This window comes from Scardinius erythrophthalmus (assembly GCF_964197995.2).
Source record: "Scardinius erythrophthalmus genome assembly, chromosome: 1".
In the NCBI taxonomy this organism is placed as follows: Eukaryota; Metazoa; Chordata; class Actinopteri; order Cypriniformes; family Leuciscidae; genus Scardinius; species Scardinius erythrophthalmus.
The window spans coordinates 22516476-22531478 of NC_138221.1; the positions used below are offsets into that span (position 1 = coordinate 22516476).

At 36.0% G+C, this 15003-nt stretch overlaps 2 protein-coding genes across 7 annotated transcripts in view; one reads left to right on the top strand and one right to left on the bottom strand.

Annotated features, from left to right (window-relative positions):
• Window positions 1-240: 240 nt before the first annotated feature.
• LOC308695310 (GTPase IMAP family member 7) lies at window positions 241-3978 on the top strand (the record flags this gene model as incomplete). Its single annotated transcript, XM_081373424.1, has 4 exons — window positions 241-347; window positions 420-475; window positions 2547-3047; window positions 3569-3978. 4 exons carry the CDS (start codon window positions 241-243, stop codon window positions 3976-3978), a joined length of 1074 nt encoding a protein of 357 aa, XP_081229550.1.
• Window positions 3979-6507: 2529 nt separating this feature from the next.
• The window catches only part of kdelr3 (KDEL endoplasmic reticulum protein retention receptor 3), a 28201-nt gene continuing 19705 nt past the window's right edge, over window positions 6508-15003 (bottom strand). For all 6 annotated transcript variants that reach the window (XM_081376139.1, XM_081376144.1, XM_081376143.1 and 3 more), the window contains 5 exons: window positions 14734-14877; window positions 14285-14385; window positions 9505-9663; window positions 8130-8382; window positions 6508-7132 (listed from right to left, as the gene is read on the bottom strand). In XM_081376139.1, coding sequence (XP_081232265.1) covers window positions 7089-7132; window positions 8130-8382; window positions 9505-9663; window positions 14285-14385; window positions 14734-14877 — 701 coding nt within the window. In that variant the 3' untranslated portion in view covers window positions 6508-7088. The remainder of the gene's footprint in view (window positions 7133-8129; window positions 8383-9504; window positions 9664-14284; window positions 14386-14733; window positions 14878-15003) is intronic.

Genomic DNA, 15003 nt, shown 5'->3' on the forward strand with positions numbered 1-15003 from the left:
TTGAATGTACAAACATACAAAAAAAAAAAAAAAACTACAAAAAAAAGGCAAACACAAACTTACTGTATACTCTAAACAATACTGGGTTGTTTTAACCCAACTTTGGGTCAAATATGGACAAACCCTGCTGTTGGGTTACATTTTTAAATCAAAATTTTGACCCAAAAATATTGAAATATTTGACTCAGAATTGGGTTAAACGACCAAGCATTTTTATTGTATATAATAAATGCAGCAGAGATGATACATAAAAAGCTCAAATGTGATGATTCTGAAGTTGGGAAAGAGATTGTGTTTATATGTGAGCTAGATGATCCAGATCGCATGACGGGCGCGCGCTTTGGACGGTTTGAGGTACAGTATTGTCGTGATGTTTGATGTGTTTTTCTGAGGTGCTGGTGAGTGTTTGTCTCTTTAAGTACACTCCCGTCGTCTGTGGGAAATATGGCGGAATCAGGCGAATCTTCTGCTGCTGGTGAGTGGAAATAAACCCAGAATTACTCAGTGAAATGACGCAGAATGACCGCGAGTGTCTGATGGATCGCGTGTGTTTCACTGAACTCAGATTAGATTAATGTATTACTAGCCTACTGCAGGTCAGGACGGTTAAAGGGACACGGACTTATTTGAGTTAAAGTCGTTTTAATGTCGTACAGCATTGCTTTATACTATTAATAATCCTAATTGTCATTGATAACTAATATCTAAAAGGTTCAGCTTATTTATGTGGAAACTGTGTGAAAATCCTCGTGACAGAAATGGCATTAATCCTGAAAAAAAAAATCTTATTGGAATCCTGTTCATTTATTAACTTATTTATTTAAAAAAAAAATTTAAATCATGTTTTATTTTATTTAATCACGTTTTTTTATTTAAACCATGTTTTATTTATTTTAATCAAATGTGTGAATGTAGGCCTACTATAATTTAAATAATTTATAGTCAATCAAGTTTTAAATCAAACGTATTTACGAATCATGTTTCATTTATTTTAATCAAACATATTTATGTATTTACACACAATTTTGTTTATTTGAATCATTTTTTAATCAAATGTATGAATGTATTATTTATAAATTAATTTTAGTCAATCACTTTTTAAATCAAAGGTATGCTATTTATTTTAACCCATTTAAGCCCAGCCGCACATTCAAATCGGATTTTTAAAAAATGGGGAAATTAAATGCAGAAAATGTAACACTATTAATAACACGACTATACAATTCAGGTCAAAAGTTTGGACACATTACTATTTTTAATGTTTTTGAAAGAAGTTTCTTCTGCTCATCAAGCCTGCATTTATTTGATCGAAAATACAAAAAAAAACACACACACACACACACACACACACACACACACAAACAGTAATACTGTGAAATATCATTACAACTTAAAAAAATAGTTTTCTATCTGAATAGACTTTAAAAATAATTCATTTCTGTGATCAAAGCTGAATTTTCAGCATCATTACTCCATTACTCCATCATTACATCATTACTTTCAGCATCATTACTCCAGTCTTTCACATGATCCTTCAGAAATCATTCTAATATGATGATTTATTATGAGTGTTGGAAACAGTTCTGCTGCCTAATATATTTGATGAATAAACGGTTAAAAAGACCTGCATTTATTAAAAAAAAAAAAAATAATATATATATATATATATATATTTTTTTTTTTTTTCCTAATAATATAAATCTTCTTTACTATCACTTTTTTTATCAATTTAACACATCCTTGCTGAATAAAAGTATTGATTTCTTTCAAAAAAAGAAAGAAAAAAATGACTGACCCCAAATTACTGACCAGTAGTGTACATTGTTGTTACAAAAGATTTCTATTTTTAAAACATTGGCTTATTTTTTTCTTTTTCTTTTTTTTTTTTTATTCATCAAAGTATCCTAAAAAAGTATCACAGGTTATGAACAAATATTAAGCAGCAGAACTGTTTCCAACTTTGATATTGAATCATCATATTAGAATGATTTCTAAAGGATCATGTGATAGACTGGAGTGATCCTGAAAATTCAGCTTTGATCACAGAAATAAATGATAATTTAAACTATAATAAATTGAAAACCAATTATTTTAAATTGTAATAATATATCACACTATGACATTCTTTCTGTATTTTTGATCAAATAAATGCAGGCTTGATGAGCAGAAGCAACTTCTTTCAAAAATATTAAAAATAGTAATGTTTCCAAACTTTTGGCCTGTACTGTATGCATGAAACCATTCAGAAAAAAATGGGCACAAATTGGTTAATCACGGTTTATTTTAATCAAATATCTTTATGTTTTTACACACATTTTGTTTATTTGAATAATATTTAATCAGATGTGTTTATTATTTATTTAAAACCTTTTTAATGGGTTTTTTTATGTTAATCAGATTTATTTCTGTTAATTATTTTATTTTATTTTATTTTATTTTACAGTTTTTACACTGTTTTCAACCAAACTTTTCCCCGGACCCCTCACTTGCTTATAATATCACATAGCGGTGATCATGAAGGTTAATGTCGTGTGTGTTGACCTCAGCCGGTCCCTCTGAGCTGCGGATGGTTCTGTTGGGTCGGACGGGTTCAGGCAGAAGTTCGGCTGGAAACACCATCCTGGGCCGATCCGCGTTCTGGACTGACGCCTCGCCCGTGTCCGTGACGCGCCACTGCCAGCGCGCGGGGGGCGTGTCGGATGGGCGGAGCCTGCGTGTGATTGACACTCCGGGGTTCTTCCACACCTGCATGAGCCCTGATGAGGTCCGAGTGGAGCTGGGCCGGTGTGTGGATCTGTCGACGCCCGGACCGCACGTGTTCCTGCTGCTGCTGCGCGCCGGACGGGTGACGCGCGAGTGCCGCGCCGCTCTCGACTGGATCCGCGCCGCGTTCGGGCCGCAGGCGCTCCAGTTCACCGTGGTTCTGATCACGTGGGGCGACGCGCTCGGGTCGAAACCCGCCGAGGACTTCCTGAAGGAGAGCACGGAATTATGGGAGTTTGTGTGCGAGTGTGCGGGCGGCTTCCACGTGTTTGATAACACTAAAGGTATTCCACCACATAAAGAACTGATGGCTAATTAGTTAATTACTAATAATGAATTATACAATTACTATAAATATATCCAACTTTTTTCGCATACATTAGCTACTCACGTAAAGCATTATACTATAGCAGATATCAACTGCTTGATTGTTAACATTGTTGCAAAATGTAGGCCTAACTGGTCCAGCTCTTTATATTAAGATGGATATACGTATAGCAAAGCTCTCTATATAAAGTTGGATATATATAAGTATCACAAAGCTCTTTATATACAGTTGAATATATAGAAGTATCGTAAAGTGTATCGCTCATCTCTATATAAAGTTGGATATATAAGTCTGCATAGATACAGTAGGCTACACTGATACTATACAGCAAATCCCAACTGTTTGATTGTTTACATTGTCATAAAATGTCACTATATTATTAACTATATTATCCTTCAGCATGAAATTATTAACATCATGATTTTCTGTGAGGCTGCTTTGAAACAATGTGTTGTGAAAAGTGCTGTATAACTAAAGGTCAGGACGAGAGGTCGCAGGTCACGGAGCTGCTGCAGAAAATGGATGTGTTGGTTCAGCGTAACGCAGGAGATCATTACACCGGAGACATGCTCCAGCAGGCCGAGAGCGCCGTACGACACGCGCAGCAGAGGATTCTGGGAGAGGAACCAGAGGAGGAGGAGCAGAGGAAGAGCGCGGAGAGTGTGTTCTGGTACGAGCTGCTCAGCGCTGTGGGTCGTGGAGCGGTGGAGGCGTCCGGAGTGATGGAGAAAGGGAAGGGCAAAGGGAAGAAGGTCAAAGCTATTCAGAGGGCGGCGGCCATCGCCTCCACACCGCTGTCAATCACAACGGCTGCTAAAGTGATGGGCGGAGCCGTGAGAGAGGGGACTAAAGTACTGATCAAGCACAAGAACACACTCCTGCACTAACACACACACAATATATATATTTATTAGTGATCGACCAATATTGATTTTTTTATAACCGATACCGATTATTTGCATGTTTATGTGCCCAATAACCGATATGCAGAACCGATATTTATTTATTAATGTGATTCATTTTAAACAGTTTTAGAAGGTTTATGTGCCGTTTAATAGGTTTAAAGAGTGAGGAATAATTCACTGAATAATATTAGCTGGAATATAACATTGTCAGGAAGGTAACAAAGAAAACAGCATATACATCATTGCATTTTCCAACTAGTATGTTATTAATTATTAATAATGTTTTTGTCGGTCTACTCTATAGATCATGTAATGCTTTCTGACAAAGTGCTGTTTATCTATGCATTTACACAGAACTATAACTTAGGCTACTCAACCGCGATCGTGCGTGGAGATAATAAATAATTCAGTAATCACCCCTCAGAGGCCAAGCCCAAAGTTTCCACAATTCTGGGCGGGGGTGAAGGATAAACCCGCTCTCCTGAGAGAAAAGGTCCCCTCTGAGGACCCTCCCCCATCTCCAGAGGAGAGCCGTCGAGGAGAGACTCTAGGTCCGAGAACCGTACTCGGGCCGGCCAAACGGGGCTATTAACAGAAGATGGACTCTGTCCCGGCGAACTCTCTCCAGAACTCCCAGGAGCACAGCGATCAGGGGAAAAGCGAAGGAGCTGGCTGACTGAGTGAGAACCACAGTGGACAGTGTGTCGTCTCTTAAGATGCGAACAGGTCTACTTCTGCTCGATCGATTTTCATAGGAGTCTCCATTCCCCGGGCCTCGGCCCCTGCCTCGACAGGATGTCTGCACCCTGATTTAAAAACCCAGGGATGTAAGTGGCCTTCAGAGAGAGTAAATTCCCTTTGACCCACAGGAGGATCTGGTGAGCCAGTTTGCATAAGTGATGTGACCTCAGACTCCCGATGGTTGTTGTAAGAGACCACAGATGTGTTGTCCGTGCGGACAAGCACATGATGGCCCCTCAAGTCTGGGAGGAAGTGTTTGAGAGCTTGAAATCATTTCTAGACGATTTATGTGCCAAGAAAGTAGATGGTCCTGCTGCCATCATGAGTGGTCGCTCGGTGCAAGGTCTGTGGCAGGACCATCTACTTTCTTGACAGTTTCCCAACCTGTGAAGGAAGCGTCTGTCGTTAGCATTACACGGTGAAAAAAGCCCCAAGCACTGGGTCTTGGGGCGAGGAACCAAGACTTCTTCCACATGACTAAGGTACGTAGGCGTCGCCGCGTGACCTTGATCATGCGAAGCAGATTTCCCCTCGAAGAAAACCCCTTGGTTCTGAGCCACCTCTGCAGGGGTGTCATGTACAGCAGGCCAAAAGTTAATACATTGGACGCAGCTGCCATGAGACCCAACAGTCTCTGAAACTGTTCAGTGAGTGACTGGCCTAGTTTAAAAAAACACGTTACAAAAAAATGACAAACGGATACATGGGAACCTATTTCTTCTGCTAGACTATATCAAAATGCCACAGTAATTCATCAGAGCCTCACACACACTCCTCACATGTGCAAACACTCATTGCTTTACTGAACACCAACCAATCATGACTTTAGAATAGGCCTATACAAGGCCAAAGGTCAAGTTATAGGTTTTTCGGACTGTGCAATACTGTATTCACAACCACAAATGCTTACAGTAAAGATAAACATAGTTTGGTTTCAATCTTGCTTTCGTGTTTACCATGAATTTTTCAACATCTCTCTGCTTTATATTTGATGTGTTTCTAATGCTGTATCATCCTTTGAAGCTGTATATCTGAAACATTCTGCTACATGTTTGCAAGATGGAACGTGCTTGGAATTCTACTTGTGATAATTGAGATTTATCTGAGATAAATGTATTCAGCTGATTGTTCTTAACTGCTGACCTGCTTAAAAGGGTGAATGTTGTTTGCTAAGTGAGCACTGAAGATAGCAATGTGCTGAAATGTTTGCTTGCTGGTGTCTATTTTGTTTTTAACTCACATGCACTTTGCACTTTTTGCACGATGCAATTTATAAAATAAAATATGTTTTTGTAGACTTTCGGTCTTGAGTGGATCAGTGTGCGGCCAGCCACCCTTTTTGTTCATTCTTCAACATCTCTCTGCCAAATACTTTCAATCTTGCACAGAAATGTACATAGGAGCTCATGAGAGAAGAGCTTTAGGTTTTGAATAACTGTGTATATGATATATCCAAGGTGTTTGCAACGCAAGACAAATGCTTGCTTTCGAGATGTTTTGAATGAAGTGCTTCATTTTGCAGGAGATGTGGCATTTTGTATTTACTGTGTGAAAGATTTGTGTGTAAAGTTTGGAAAAAAAAAGAGTCAAAGTTTTGAAAATGTGTCAGCAGTTGAAAAAACCCCCTGGTAATATTACTGTGTTAATGATCATGTCTGTCAAACGTCACGATTGTGATTGACTTTATGAACTGAAAATAAAGACCCATGACGCGCAGACTAGCCCGAGTGTGTGTGAGTTTGTGCTCATTCACTCTCGTAAACACAAGCGTCTGCTCCGCGAAGAGAGAAACTCTTTATTGACGTGCTTTATAAAACATACTTTATAAAAACGAGGACAGATAAACTGTCCATCTTCAAATAAGCTCATTAAAAAATCATTATGATATTGCCAGACATCCGATAAAAGTCATTCTCCGACTGAAATGTGGTTTATACAAACATTCATGATCTTCGCTGGTATATTGGCACACAAATATCTCAATCAAACGTCCCTTAACAGAATGCAAGAGCATTGCATAGGTGGTGATAAACAACAAAATCATTTACCAAATTAACTACAGAAAACAAAACAAAACAAGACTATTAGAAATAGAATGAAAGAGAAACAAAGCTATGAACCTAAGAATGTGGAGTGTTACATACATACAGACATAAACACACACACACACAAACACACGCAGACTTTATGAACAGAAACATTAAGGCATCGAATGCGAGACTCGTCCAGCAGATCTGATCACTGTAAGGCACAATTACACCGCAGACGCAAACGAACTACAGTGGCGGGTGGTGATGATGATGTCACTGATGGGTGTGGCCTGATGAAGGGGCGGGGCCGGATCCAATAACTCACACTGGCATTGGCAGTGTCATCTTTCCACTTCCTCTCAGCACTGCAGAGAAAGAGAGAGAGAGAGAGAGAGAGAGAGAGAGACTGATGAGTATTAGAGTTCAGTAATAGTAATAGGGATAGTTCACCCAAAAATGTCAATAAGCCCATGATTTACTCACCCTCAAGCCATTCTTGGTGTATCTGACATTCTTCTTTCAGACGAATACAAGCGGAATTATATTTAAAAAAAAATCCTGGCTCTATCAAGCTTTCTAATGGCAGTGAATGACCGTTTCTGTTTTGAAGTCTATCAAAGTGCATCCATTCATGATGAAAGTGCTCCACGCGGCTCCGGGGGTTAATAAAGACCTTCTGAAGTGAAGCGATGCATTTGTGTCAGAAAAATATCCATATTTAAAACTTAATCGACTAAAATAACTTGCTTATGGCAAAAAGAATAACCCTTGACCTGACGCACAACGCAATGACGAACGCGGATGCGCAGAGGATAGAGCAAAACAAAACACAAGTCACGAATAAGAAGCCTAAAACGTCAATATTTAAAGAGAAATGTGGGAGGAGCTTGAGCCTGTTGCCCAGCCCTGTTTGTTTGAACCGCGAGAGGCGTCAAAGCTCACGCTACTCCTACATCCGACGTCACACATCGTCAAGTGTTTCTCTTGTGGCGTAAGTCGACTTGCGTAAGGCCGTCTGCCGGAAGCTAGTTAGTTTAGTCATTAAAGTTTAAATATGAATATTTTTCTTACACGAACGCATCGTTTCGCTTCAGAAGGCTTTTATTAACCCGCCAGAGCCGCGTGGAGCACTTTTATAACGAATAGATGTACTTTGATGGACTTCAAAAAATATATAGCCATTCACTGCCATTATCAAGCTTGGAAGAGCCAGGACATTTTTTAATATAACTCTGATTGTATTCGTCTGAAAGAAGAATGTCAGATACACCTAGGATGGCTTGAGGGTGAGTAAATCATGGGCTAATTTAGATGTTTTGGTGAACTATCCCTTTAAACCGCAGGAGTGTGACGTCTGCTGACCTCTGGTGAAGTAGAGATAGAAGAAGTCGCAGTAGAAGATGGTCTGGACGGCGCCGGACACCACGGCGATCTGGTCGAAGAACCCCTCCACATGATAGCGCCACACCCAGTTGGCGAGGTACAGCGAGCGGTACAGGCCCAGGAAGAACAGGTAGTGTGTGGTGATGGACTCCGCCTCGCCCGTCTTCGTGATCATGAACAGCTGAGGCAGGATCGCCACCGACTCCAGGTAGATGGAGAACGTCCACATGATCTACACACACACACAGACACGTCAAAGTCAAAGTTATACACACACACACGTCCATGACGACACAGCGGTCAAAGACAATCAGTGACGGATGGATGGATGGATGAATGGATGGATGGATGGAAAGAATAGATAGATAGATAGATAGATAGATAGATAGATAGATAGATAGATAGATAGATAGATAGATAGATAGATAGATAGATAGATAGATAGATAGATGGAAAGAATAGATAGATGGATGGATGGATGGATGGATGGGTGGGTGGGTGGATGGAAAGAATAGATAGATAGATAGATAGATAGATAGATAGATAGATAGATAGATAGATAAACTAATGCTCAAATTAATGAATTTGTTTGAGTAGGTTAAACTTAAATTAAACAAATTAGTTCAAGTAAATTCACTTTTATGAGTATTCAAAACTTTCTTTTTTTTTGACTTCACCAAACTGACACATTTTAAGTAATCTGAATTCTTTAATTGTTTCCAGTTTCTTTTAATTTATACAAACTTAAATGTAACTGAAACTGGGCCTTAAATGGGCCTGAATTTCTATTTCCCAGCATGCTTTACCATGACACTCGGAAGTGAGAGTAAATGCTAAAATTATTAGTGTTATATCATTTTTTTTGTGCAAGAAAAATGTTGAGTGGGATTTTCAGTAGTGTTTTGCTATGCTAATTGAGAAAAGTTTCTGTTATGTTGGGTGACGAGTGGAGCATGAGCTTGGTTTGAGAACAGATATGTCAGATGTTTTACATTGCTGTACTCATTGAGCAATTGCTATGCTAATGCTATCAAAGCATTGTGTTACCAATTAGCAAGTTAGCATTTCCTGAATTAGCTAGTTAAAGCTAGCCAAGTTTCCACTACTAAAAATATTTAAGTTGAGATTACATGATAATTTTAAGTTATGCATGAGTTATTCAAAAACTCAAATGTATGAGTACAAAATTAAAATCGGACAGTTTCTTTAAATTTTTTAACTTAAACATTTTGCTGTAACTGATTACCTCAAATTTTTTGAGTTTGGACAACTTATTTTGGTTTACAGTGAAATGAAAAGACAGACAGATGTGGTCAGTGTTTGATCTTAATATCTGAAGCGTTTGAACTCTGACCTCCAGTGGAGTGAAGGCGTAGTTCTCCAGGAAGGACAGACCGGCCACTGGCACCAGCAGGAACTCCACGCGGAACGAGTCGCTCTCAGAGTCGTACGTGTTCCTGAAGCGGGAGTAGATGAGGCTGACGGTGGCGTATGCCAAGACCAGATAAACCACCTGAGAGAGAGAGAGAGAGAGAGAGAGATAGAGAGAGAGGGAGAGGGAGAGGGGGAGAGAGAGAGACGCCTGGATGTGATTTATACTGGCTATTTTTACATCCAAACTTGGGTATTTTACTTTTCTTCAAAAACATTTGTGAATGAAGCAGCGTTTCCATCTCATGTGTTCAAAAAAAAACAAAATTGTCACTTTCTGGGAAATTGGCACAAAATATCTTTAATAAAAATGGCAGTTGCTGCAATCGCTGCAATGATGAGCTCGACACACTAAAAACGCTGTCATGTTGTTCTCTTGCGTTCGGATACTGGTGTTCGGGAACACAATCGTGTGAGAGAGTTGTTTTCCGTCAACAACTGAAGAGACTTCCTTTTTTAAGAATGATTTTTAAGAATGTAATATTTAGTATACTTATACTTTTAATATCATAATTATGACTTAGTATCTCATAATTTGCACTTTTTATATCATAATTATGACTTTATCTCATAATTTATACTTTTTAATATCATAATTATGACTTAGTATATCATAATTTATACTTCTTATATCATAATTATGACTTAGTATCTCATAATTTGCACTTTTTATATCATAATTATGACTTTATCTCATAATTTATACTTTTTAATATCATAATTATGACTTAGTATATCATAATTTATACTTCTTATATCATAATTATGACTTAGTATCTCATAATTGATACTTATATCATAATTATGACTTTGTATCTCATAATTGATACTTATTATATCATAATTATGACTTTGTATCTCATAATTGATACTTTTTATATCACAATAACTTACTATCTCACAATTTACACTTTTATATCATAATTATGACATTGTATCTCATACTTTTTTATAATGACTTTTATCTCAATTTATACCTTTTTACTTTTAATTATGAAAGTATATTTTATTTTTATTTGTCCTTTATTTTACCAGGATAGTCCCATTGAGATAAAAACTGTTTTACTTGATCATTTACAAAAGATTCAAATACTTTTGCCAACCTTGAAATCAGACGATTGTTATTCATCTCAGATGGATCACCACCTTTTAACAAAGGTAGAATTGTAGCTGATTTCCATACACGGGGAATAACATTTGAATTTAAACTCAAATTTAAAATAGAAATGATGGGCTCTGTTACAAGATCTGCAGCAATATTTAAAAAGTAAGGCTCTATTTATCAGACCACGCTGATTTTTTACAATCCAAGTTTGATAAGGCTTTATAAACTTGTGTAGCTAGAACAGGAGTAAAATTGAACAGCTGAGAACAACATGAAGCGTTTTCCACATTGCCTTCTATACTATGTTCCTTTAAATTGCTAAAATCTGATATAAAGTCAGCAGAGATAAAAATGGCTGTTAAAGGTTTTTACAATATTTTCTTTGTCCTGGATTACACTCTCATTTAGTTTCAAACAATCCGGCAGACTGGCGGTTTTCTCACCACAAACTGATTGGGTCAATTTCCAGAAATTAGTCGGATTGTTTAAATTCTCATTCCTCATATTTATGTAATAGTCACATTTAGATTTTTTTTTTTTTTACCAATTTAATGTATATCATCATTTATACTTTTTATATCATAATTATGACTTAATATATAATAATTTATACTTGTATTATCATAATTATGACTTAGTATCTCATAATTTATACTTTTTATATAATGACTTTTATCTTGATTTATACTTTTTATATCATAATTATGACTTTGTTTCTCATAATTCATATTTCTATATAATTACTTTTATCTCAATTTATACTTTTTATATCATAATTATGACTGGATCTAATAATTTATACTTTTTATATCATAATTATGACATTGTATCTCATAATGTATACTTTTTATAGCAGAATTATGACTTAATATATAATAATTTATACTTGTATTATCATAATTATGGCTTAGTATATCATAATGTATACTTTTATATAATGTATTTTATCTTGATTTATACTTTTTATATCATAATTATGACATTGTATCTCATAATGTATATTTTTTATAGCATAATTATGACTATCTCATAATTTATACTTTTTATATAATGACTTTTTATCTCAGTTTATACTTTTTATATCATAAGTATGACTTGGTATCTCATAATTTATACTTTTTATATAATGACTTTTATCTCAATTTATCCTTTTATATCATAATTATGACAATATGATTATGTAAACTTTTTATATCATAATTATGACTTTGTGTCTCATACTTTATAATTTTTATATCATAATTAAGATATAAAAAGTTTACATAATCATAATCATGACTTTGTATCTCATACTTTATAATTTTTATATAATGACTTATCTCAATTTATCCTTTTGATATCATAATTATGACAGTATATCATCATTTATAATTTTTATATCATAATTATAATTATGACTTTGTATCTCATAATTCATACTTTTGATATCATAATTATGACTATCTTATAATTTATACTTTTTATATCATAATTATGACTTAAGGTGATGATACACAGGGCAACTTTTAGAGCAATGTTGCTGGGCAATGTTGCCGTCAACGGGCAACCAGATGAGACACAGGGTCCACGACCGATCTAAATTATCCAGATAGAAATGTATTGCCCATTTTCAATGGGAAAGTGCCCAAGCAACAATCGCTCGGCAAGATTGCCCAGCAACATTGCTCAAAAAGTTGCCCTGTGTATCATCACCTTTAGTATCTCATAATTTATATTTTTTATATAATGACTTTTATCTCAACTTATTCTTTTATGTCATAATTATGACAGCATATTATAATTTATACTTTTCTATATCATAATTATGACTTATATCATAATTTATCATTTTATTATGATAATTATGATTATCTCATAATTTAAACATTTTTATATCATAACTACACTCTAAAAAGAGATGTGTTAAAAATGACACATGTTGTGTAGATTTTAACACATGTAGTGTGTGTGTTTAGGGACAACACATGTTGTGTCAAATTTAATACACAACCTGTGTCGATTCTTAACACATCTCTGTGTTTATAAGGACTACACATTTTGTATTACCTTTAACACAACTAATGTGTTATTCCTCTTAAACAGAAGTGTGTTGAAACCTTTTACACACTAATGTGTTATAGTTACACATCTTGTGTCAGATATGTGTCACATGTGACTGTAGTCGGTGTGTATTTTGCCAGAGTTACTTCCTGTGTTTTTACAACTGAGTGTTGGATGAACACTGAAACGTATTGTTAACTTGTGTTTATGGAGTCCAGTGACGTTTAATAAAGAGTTTGTTTGAACATTTTATTACCTGGATGGTTTAGACATCATGAATCTACATAGACAAGCTCTTATTGAGAATTAACTGAGGTTTAGATGTTGATGTTTCACTGAATGTTTTATTTGAAGTCACCAGAATCGTGATTAATGGCTCCTTTATTTGAGCTCTTGACCCTTTACTCTTCTTTTAGTGTTTCTCTGGCTGCTTTAACTGTATTTTAATCAAATACATTTGTTATGGTGAGAGAAAATATGATCAGATGTTTTTTGATGACGTCATAATCAGCAAGTGCTGATCTGATCAAGTGAATGAGTATATGGATGGTGTGCATTTAATTTATTCATGTGCTGTTAGTTATGACAATCTTGTGACACGACATCATGCTATCCAGCAGTGCAAAAAAAAAAAAAAAGTTTTCTGAATATTTTAATCTGCAGCAGAAATTAGTCAAACACAGACCTCAAGAATCAGCGTATGAATCTCAACAATGGTGACAAACGAAAAGCTTCATGCCGCAATGCATGCTGGGAGTCATGGATGAGATTTGTACTATGGTGGCACCCAGCATGCATTGCGGCATGAAGCTTTTTGTTTGTCACCATTGTTGAGATTCATACGCTGATTCTTGAGGTCTGCTTGATACCGTAGTAGTCTGTAAGGTTCTGTATGAACTGTGTATTTAAATATTAATTTTAAGTTAATTGCATTACGCTAATCTTTTTAAAAATCATCTTTTATATATTACATTCATCTTTCAAATATTAAACTCTTGTTCTCAGTCAGAGAACACTAATGTTAAAGAGTCAAGGGTCAAGAGCCCAAGTAAAGCTGACACTAATCACGATTCTGGTGACTATAAATGAAACATTAATGAATCATCAACACCAAAACCTGTTAATTCTCAATAAGAGCTTCTGTAGAGTCAGACAGAAATAAAGTTAATCTGGTTATTAATAACAAGTGAAAGCAGCATTTGAAAAATAGATTGAAAAAGAGGCATGATGTGATTGGCTGCAAATTAAGATTTAATTTATTTATTTGAATGTATTGCTTTATTTATTTTAGAGTATTTTATGGGATACCATATAAAATATACCTATAATTTTTTTTCATAAACACAAACTCCTCCAACCAGTGCTATTCTATCCAGAGTTACATTTTAACACACATTGTGTGCTAAAATCTACACAACGTGTCAAAATGCTATCTACACAGTCACGTGTGTTTTTGACACATCTCTTTTTGCAGTGTATGACTTAGTATATCATCATTTATACTTTTATTATAACTCATAATTTATACTTTTTATATCATGATTATGATTAAGTTGACCTTCATGACGGTGTTGTAGATGGAGATGAAGGCAGTGAACAGGTCCAGATATCTGGTGGTGAAGACCAGCGCGAACAGCAGCTGAGACTTCCCAGAAATACCTGAAACACACAGCAACACACTTCAGAGCACAACACAACACACACAAAGACAAAACAGGTTCTGGAGTTCCTCAAGGAACCTGAAGAAACCCTGAACATCCTGATAGACACACTGCAATCCGCTGCCACGTAAACACAGCACAAACCTTGCGTTAATAAACGCGTAACATCATCTACAACACTCGCGTTATGCGTCATGCGTGCGTTTAAAGAGTTTCACGCGTTTTTCGCGTGCAAATACATTTTAAATAAGATCCACTCCGGTTCTTCTCCACATTCACGTTCTTCTGTCACAATTAAATGATCTGATGTGCACAATTAAAGTTACATATTAATAATAACACTTACCTGCGCATGATTTGGATCTCCATATCTTCAGGAACAGAATAATGATGGCGACCAGATGACAAAGATCTCCAGACAGTCGGAAGATATTCATCTTATCGCTGGATTTATGGAGTTTTGCAGCTGCTCTCAGACCAGATGTTCGTCCTGCACAAATAATAATAGGCTACAAACTCTTTTTCTATGTGCTGCTCAGCGCGCGCGCCTCATATCCACACGGTCTCCGGCTGTTAGTATCAATCTCTAGTTAATATATCAGATATAATAGAGTCA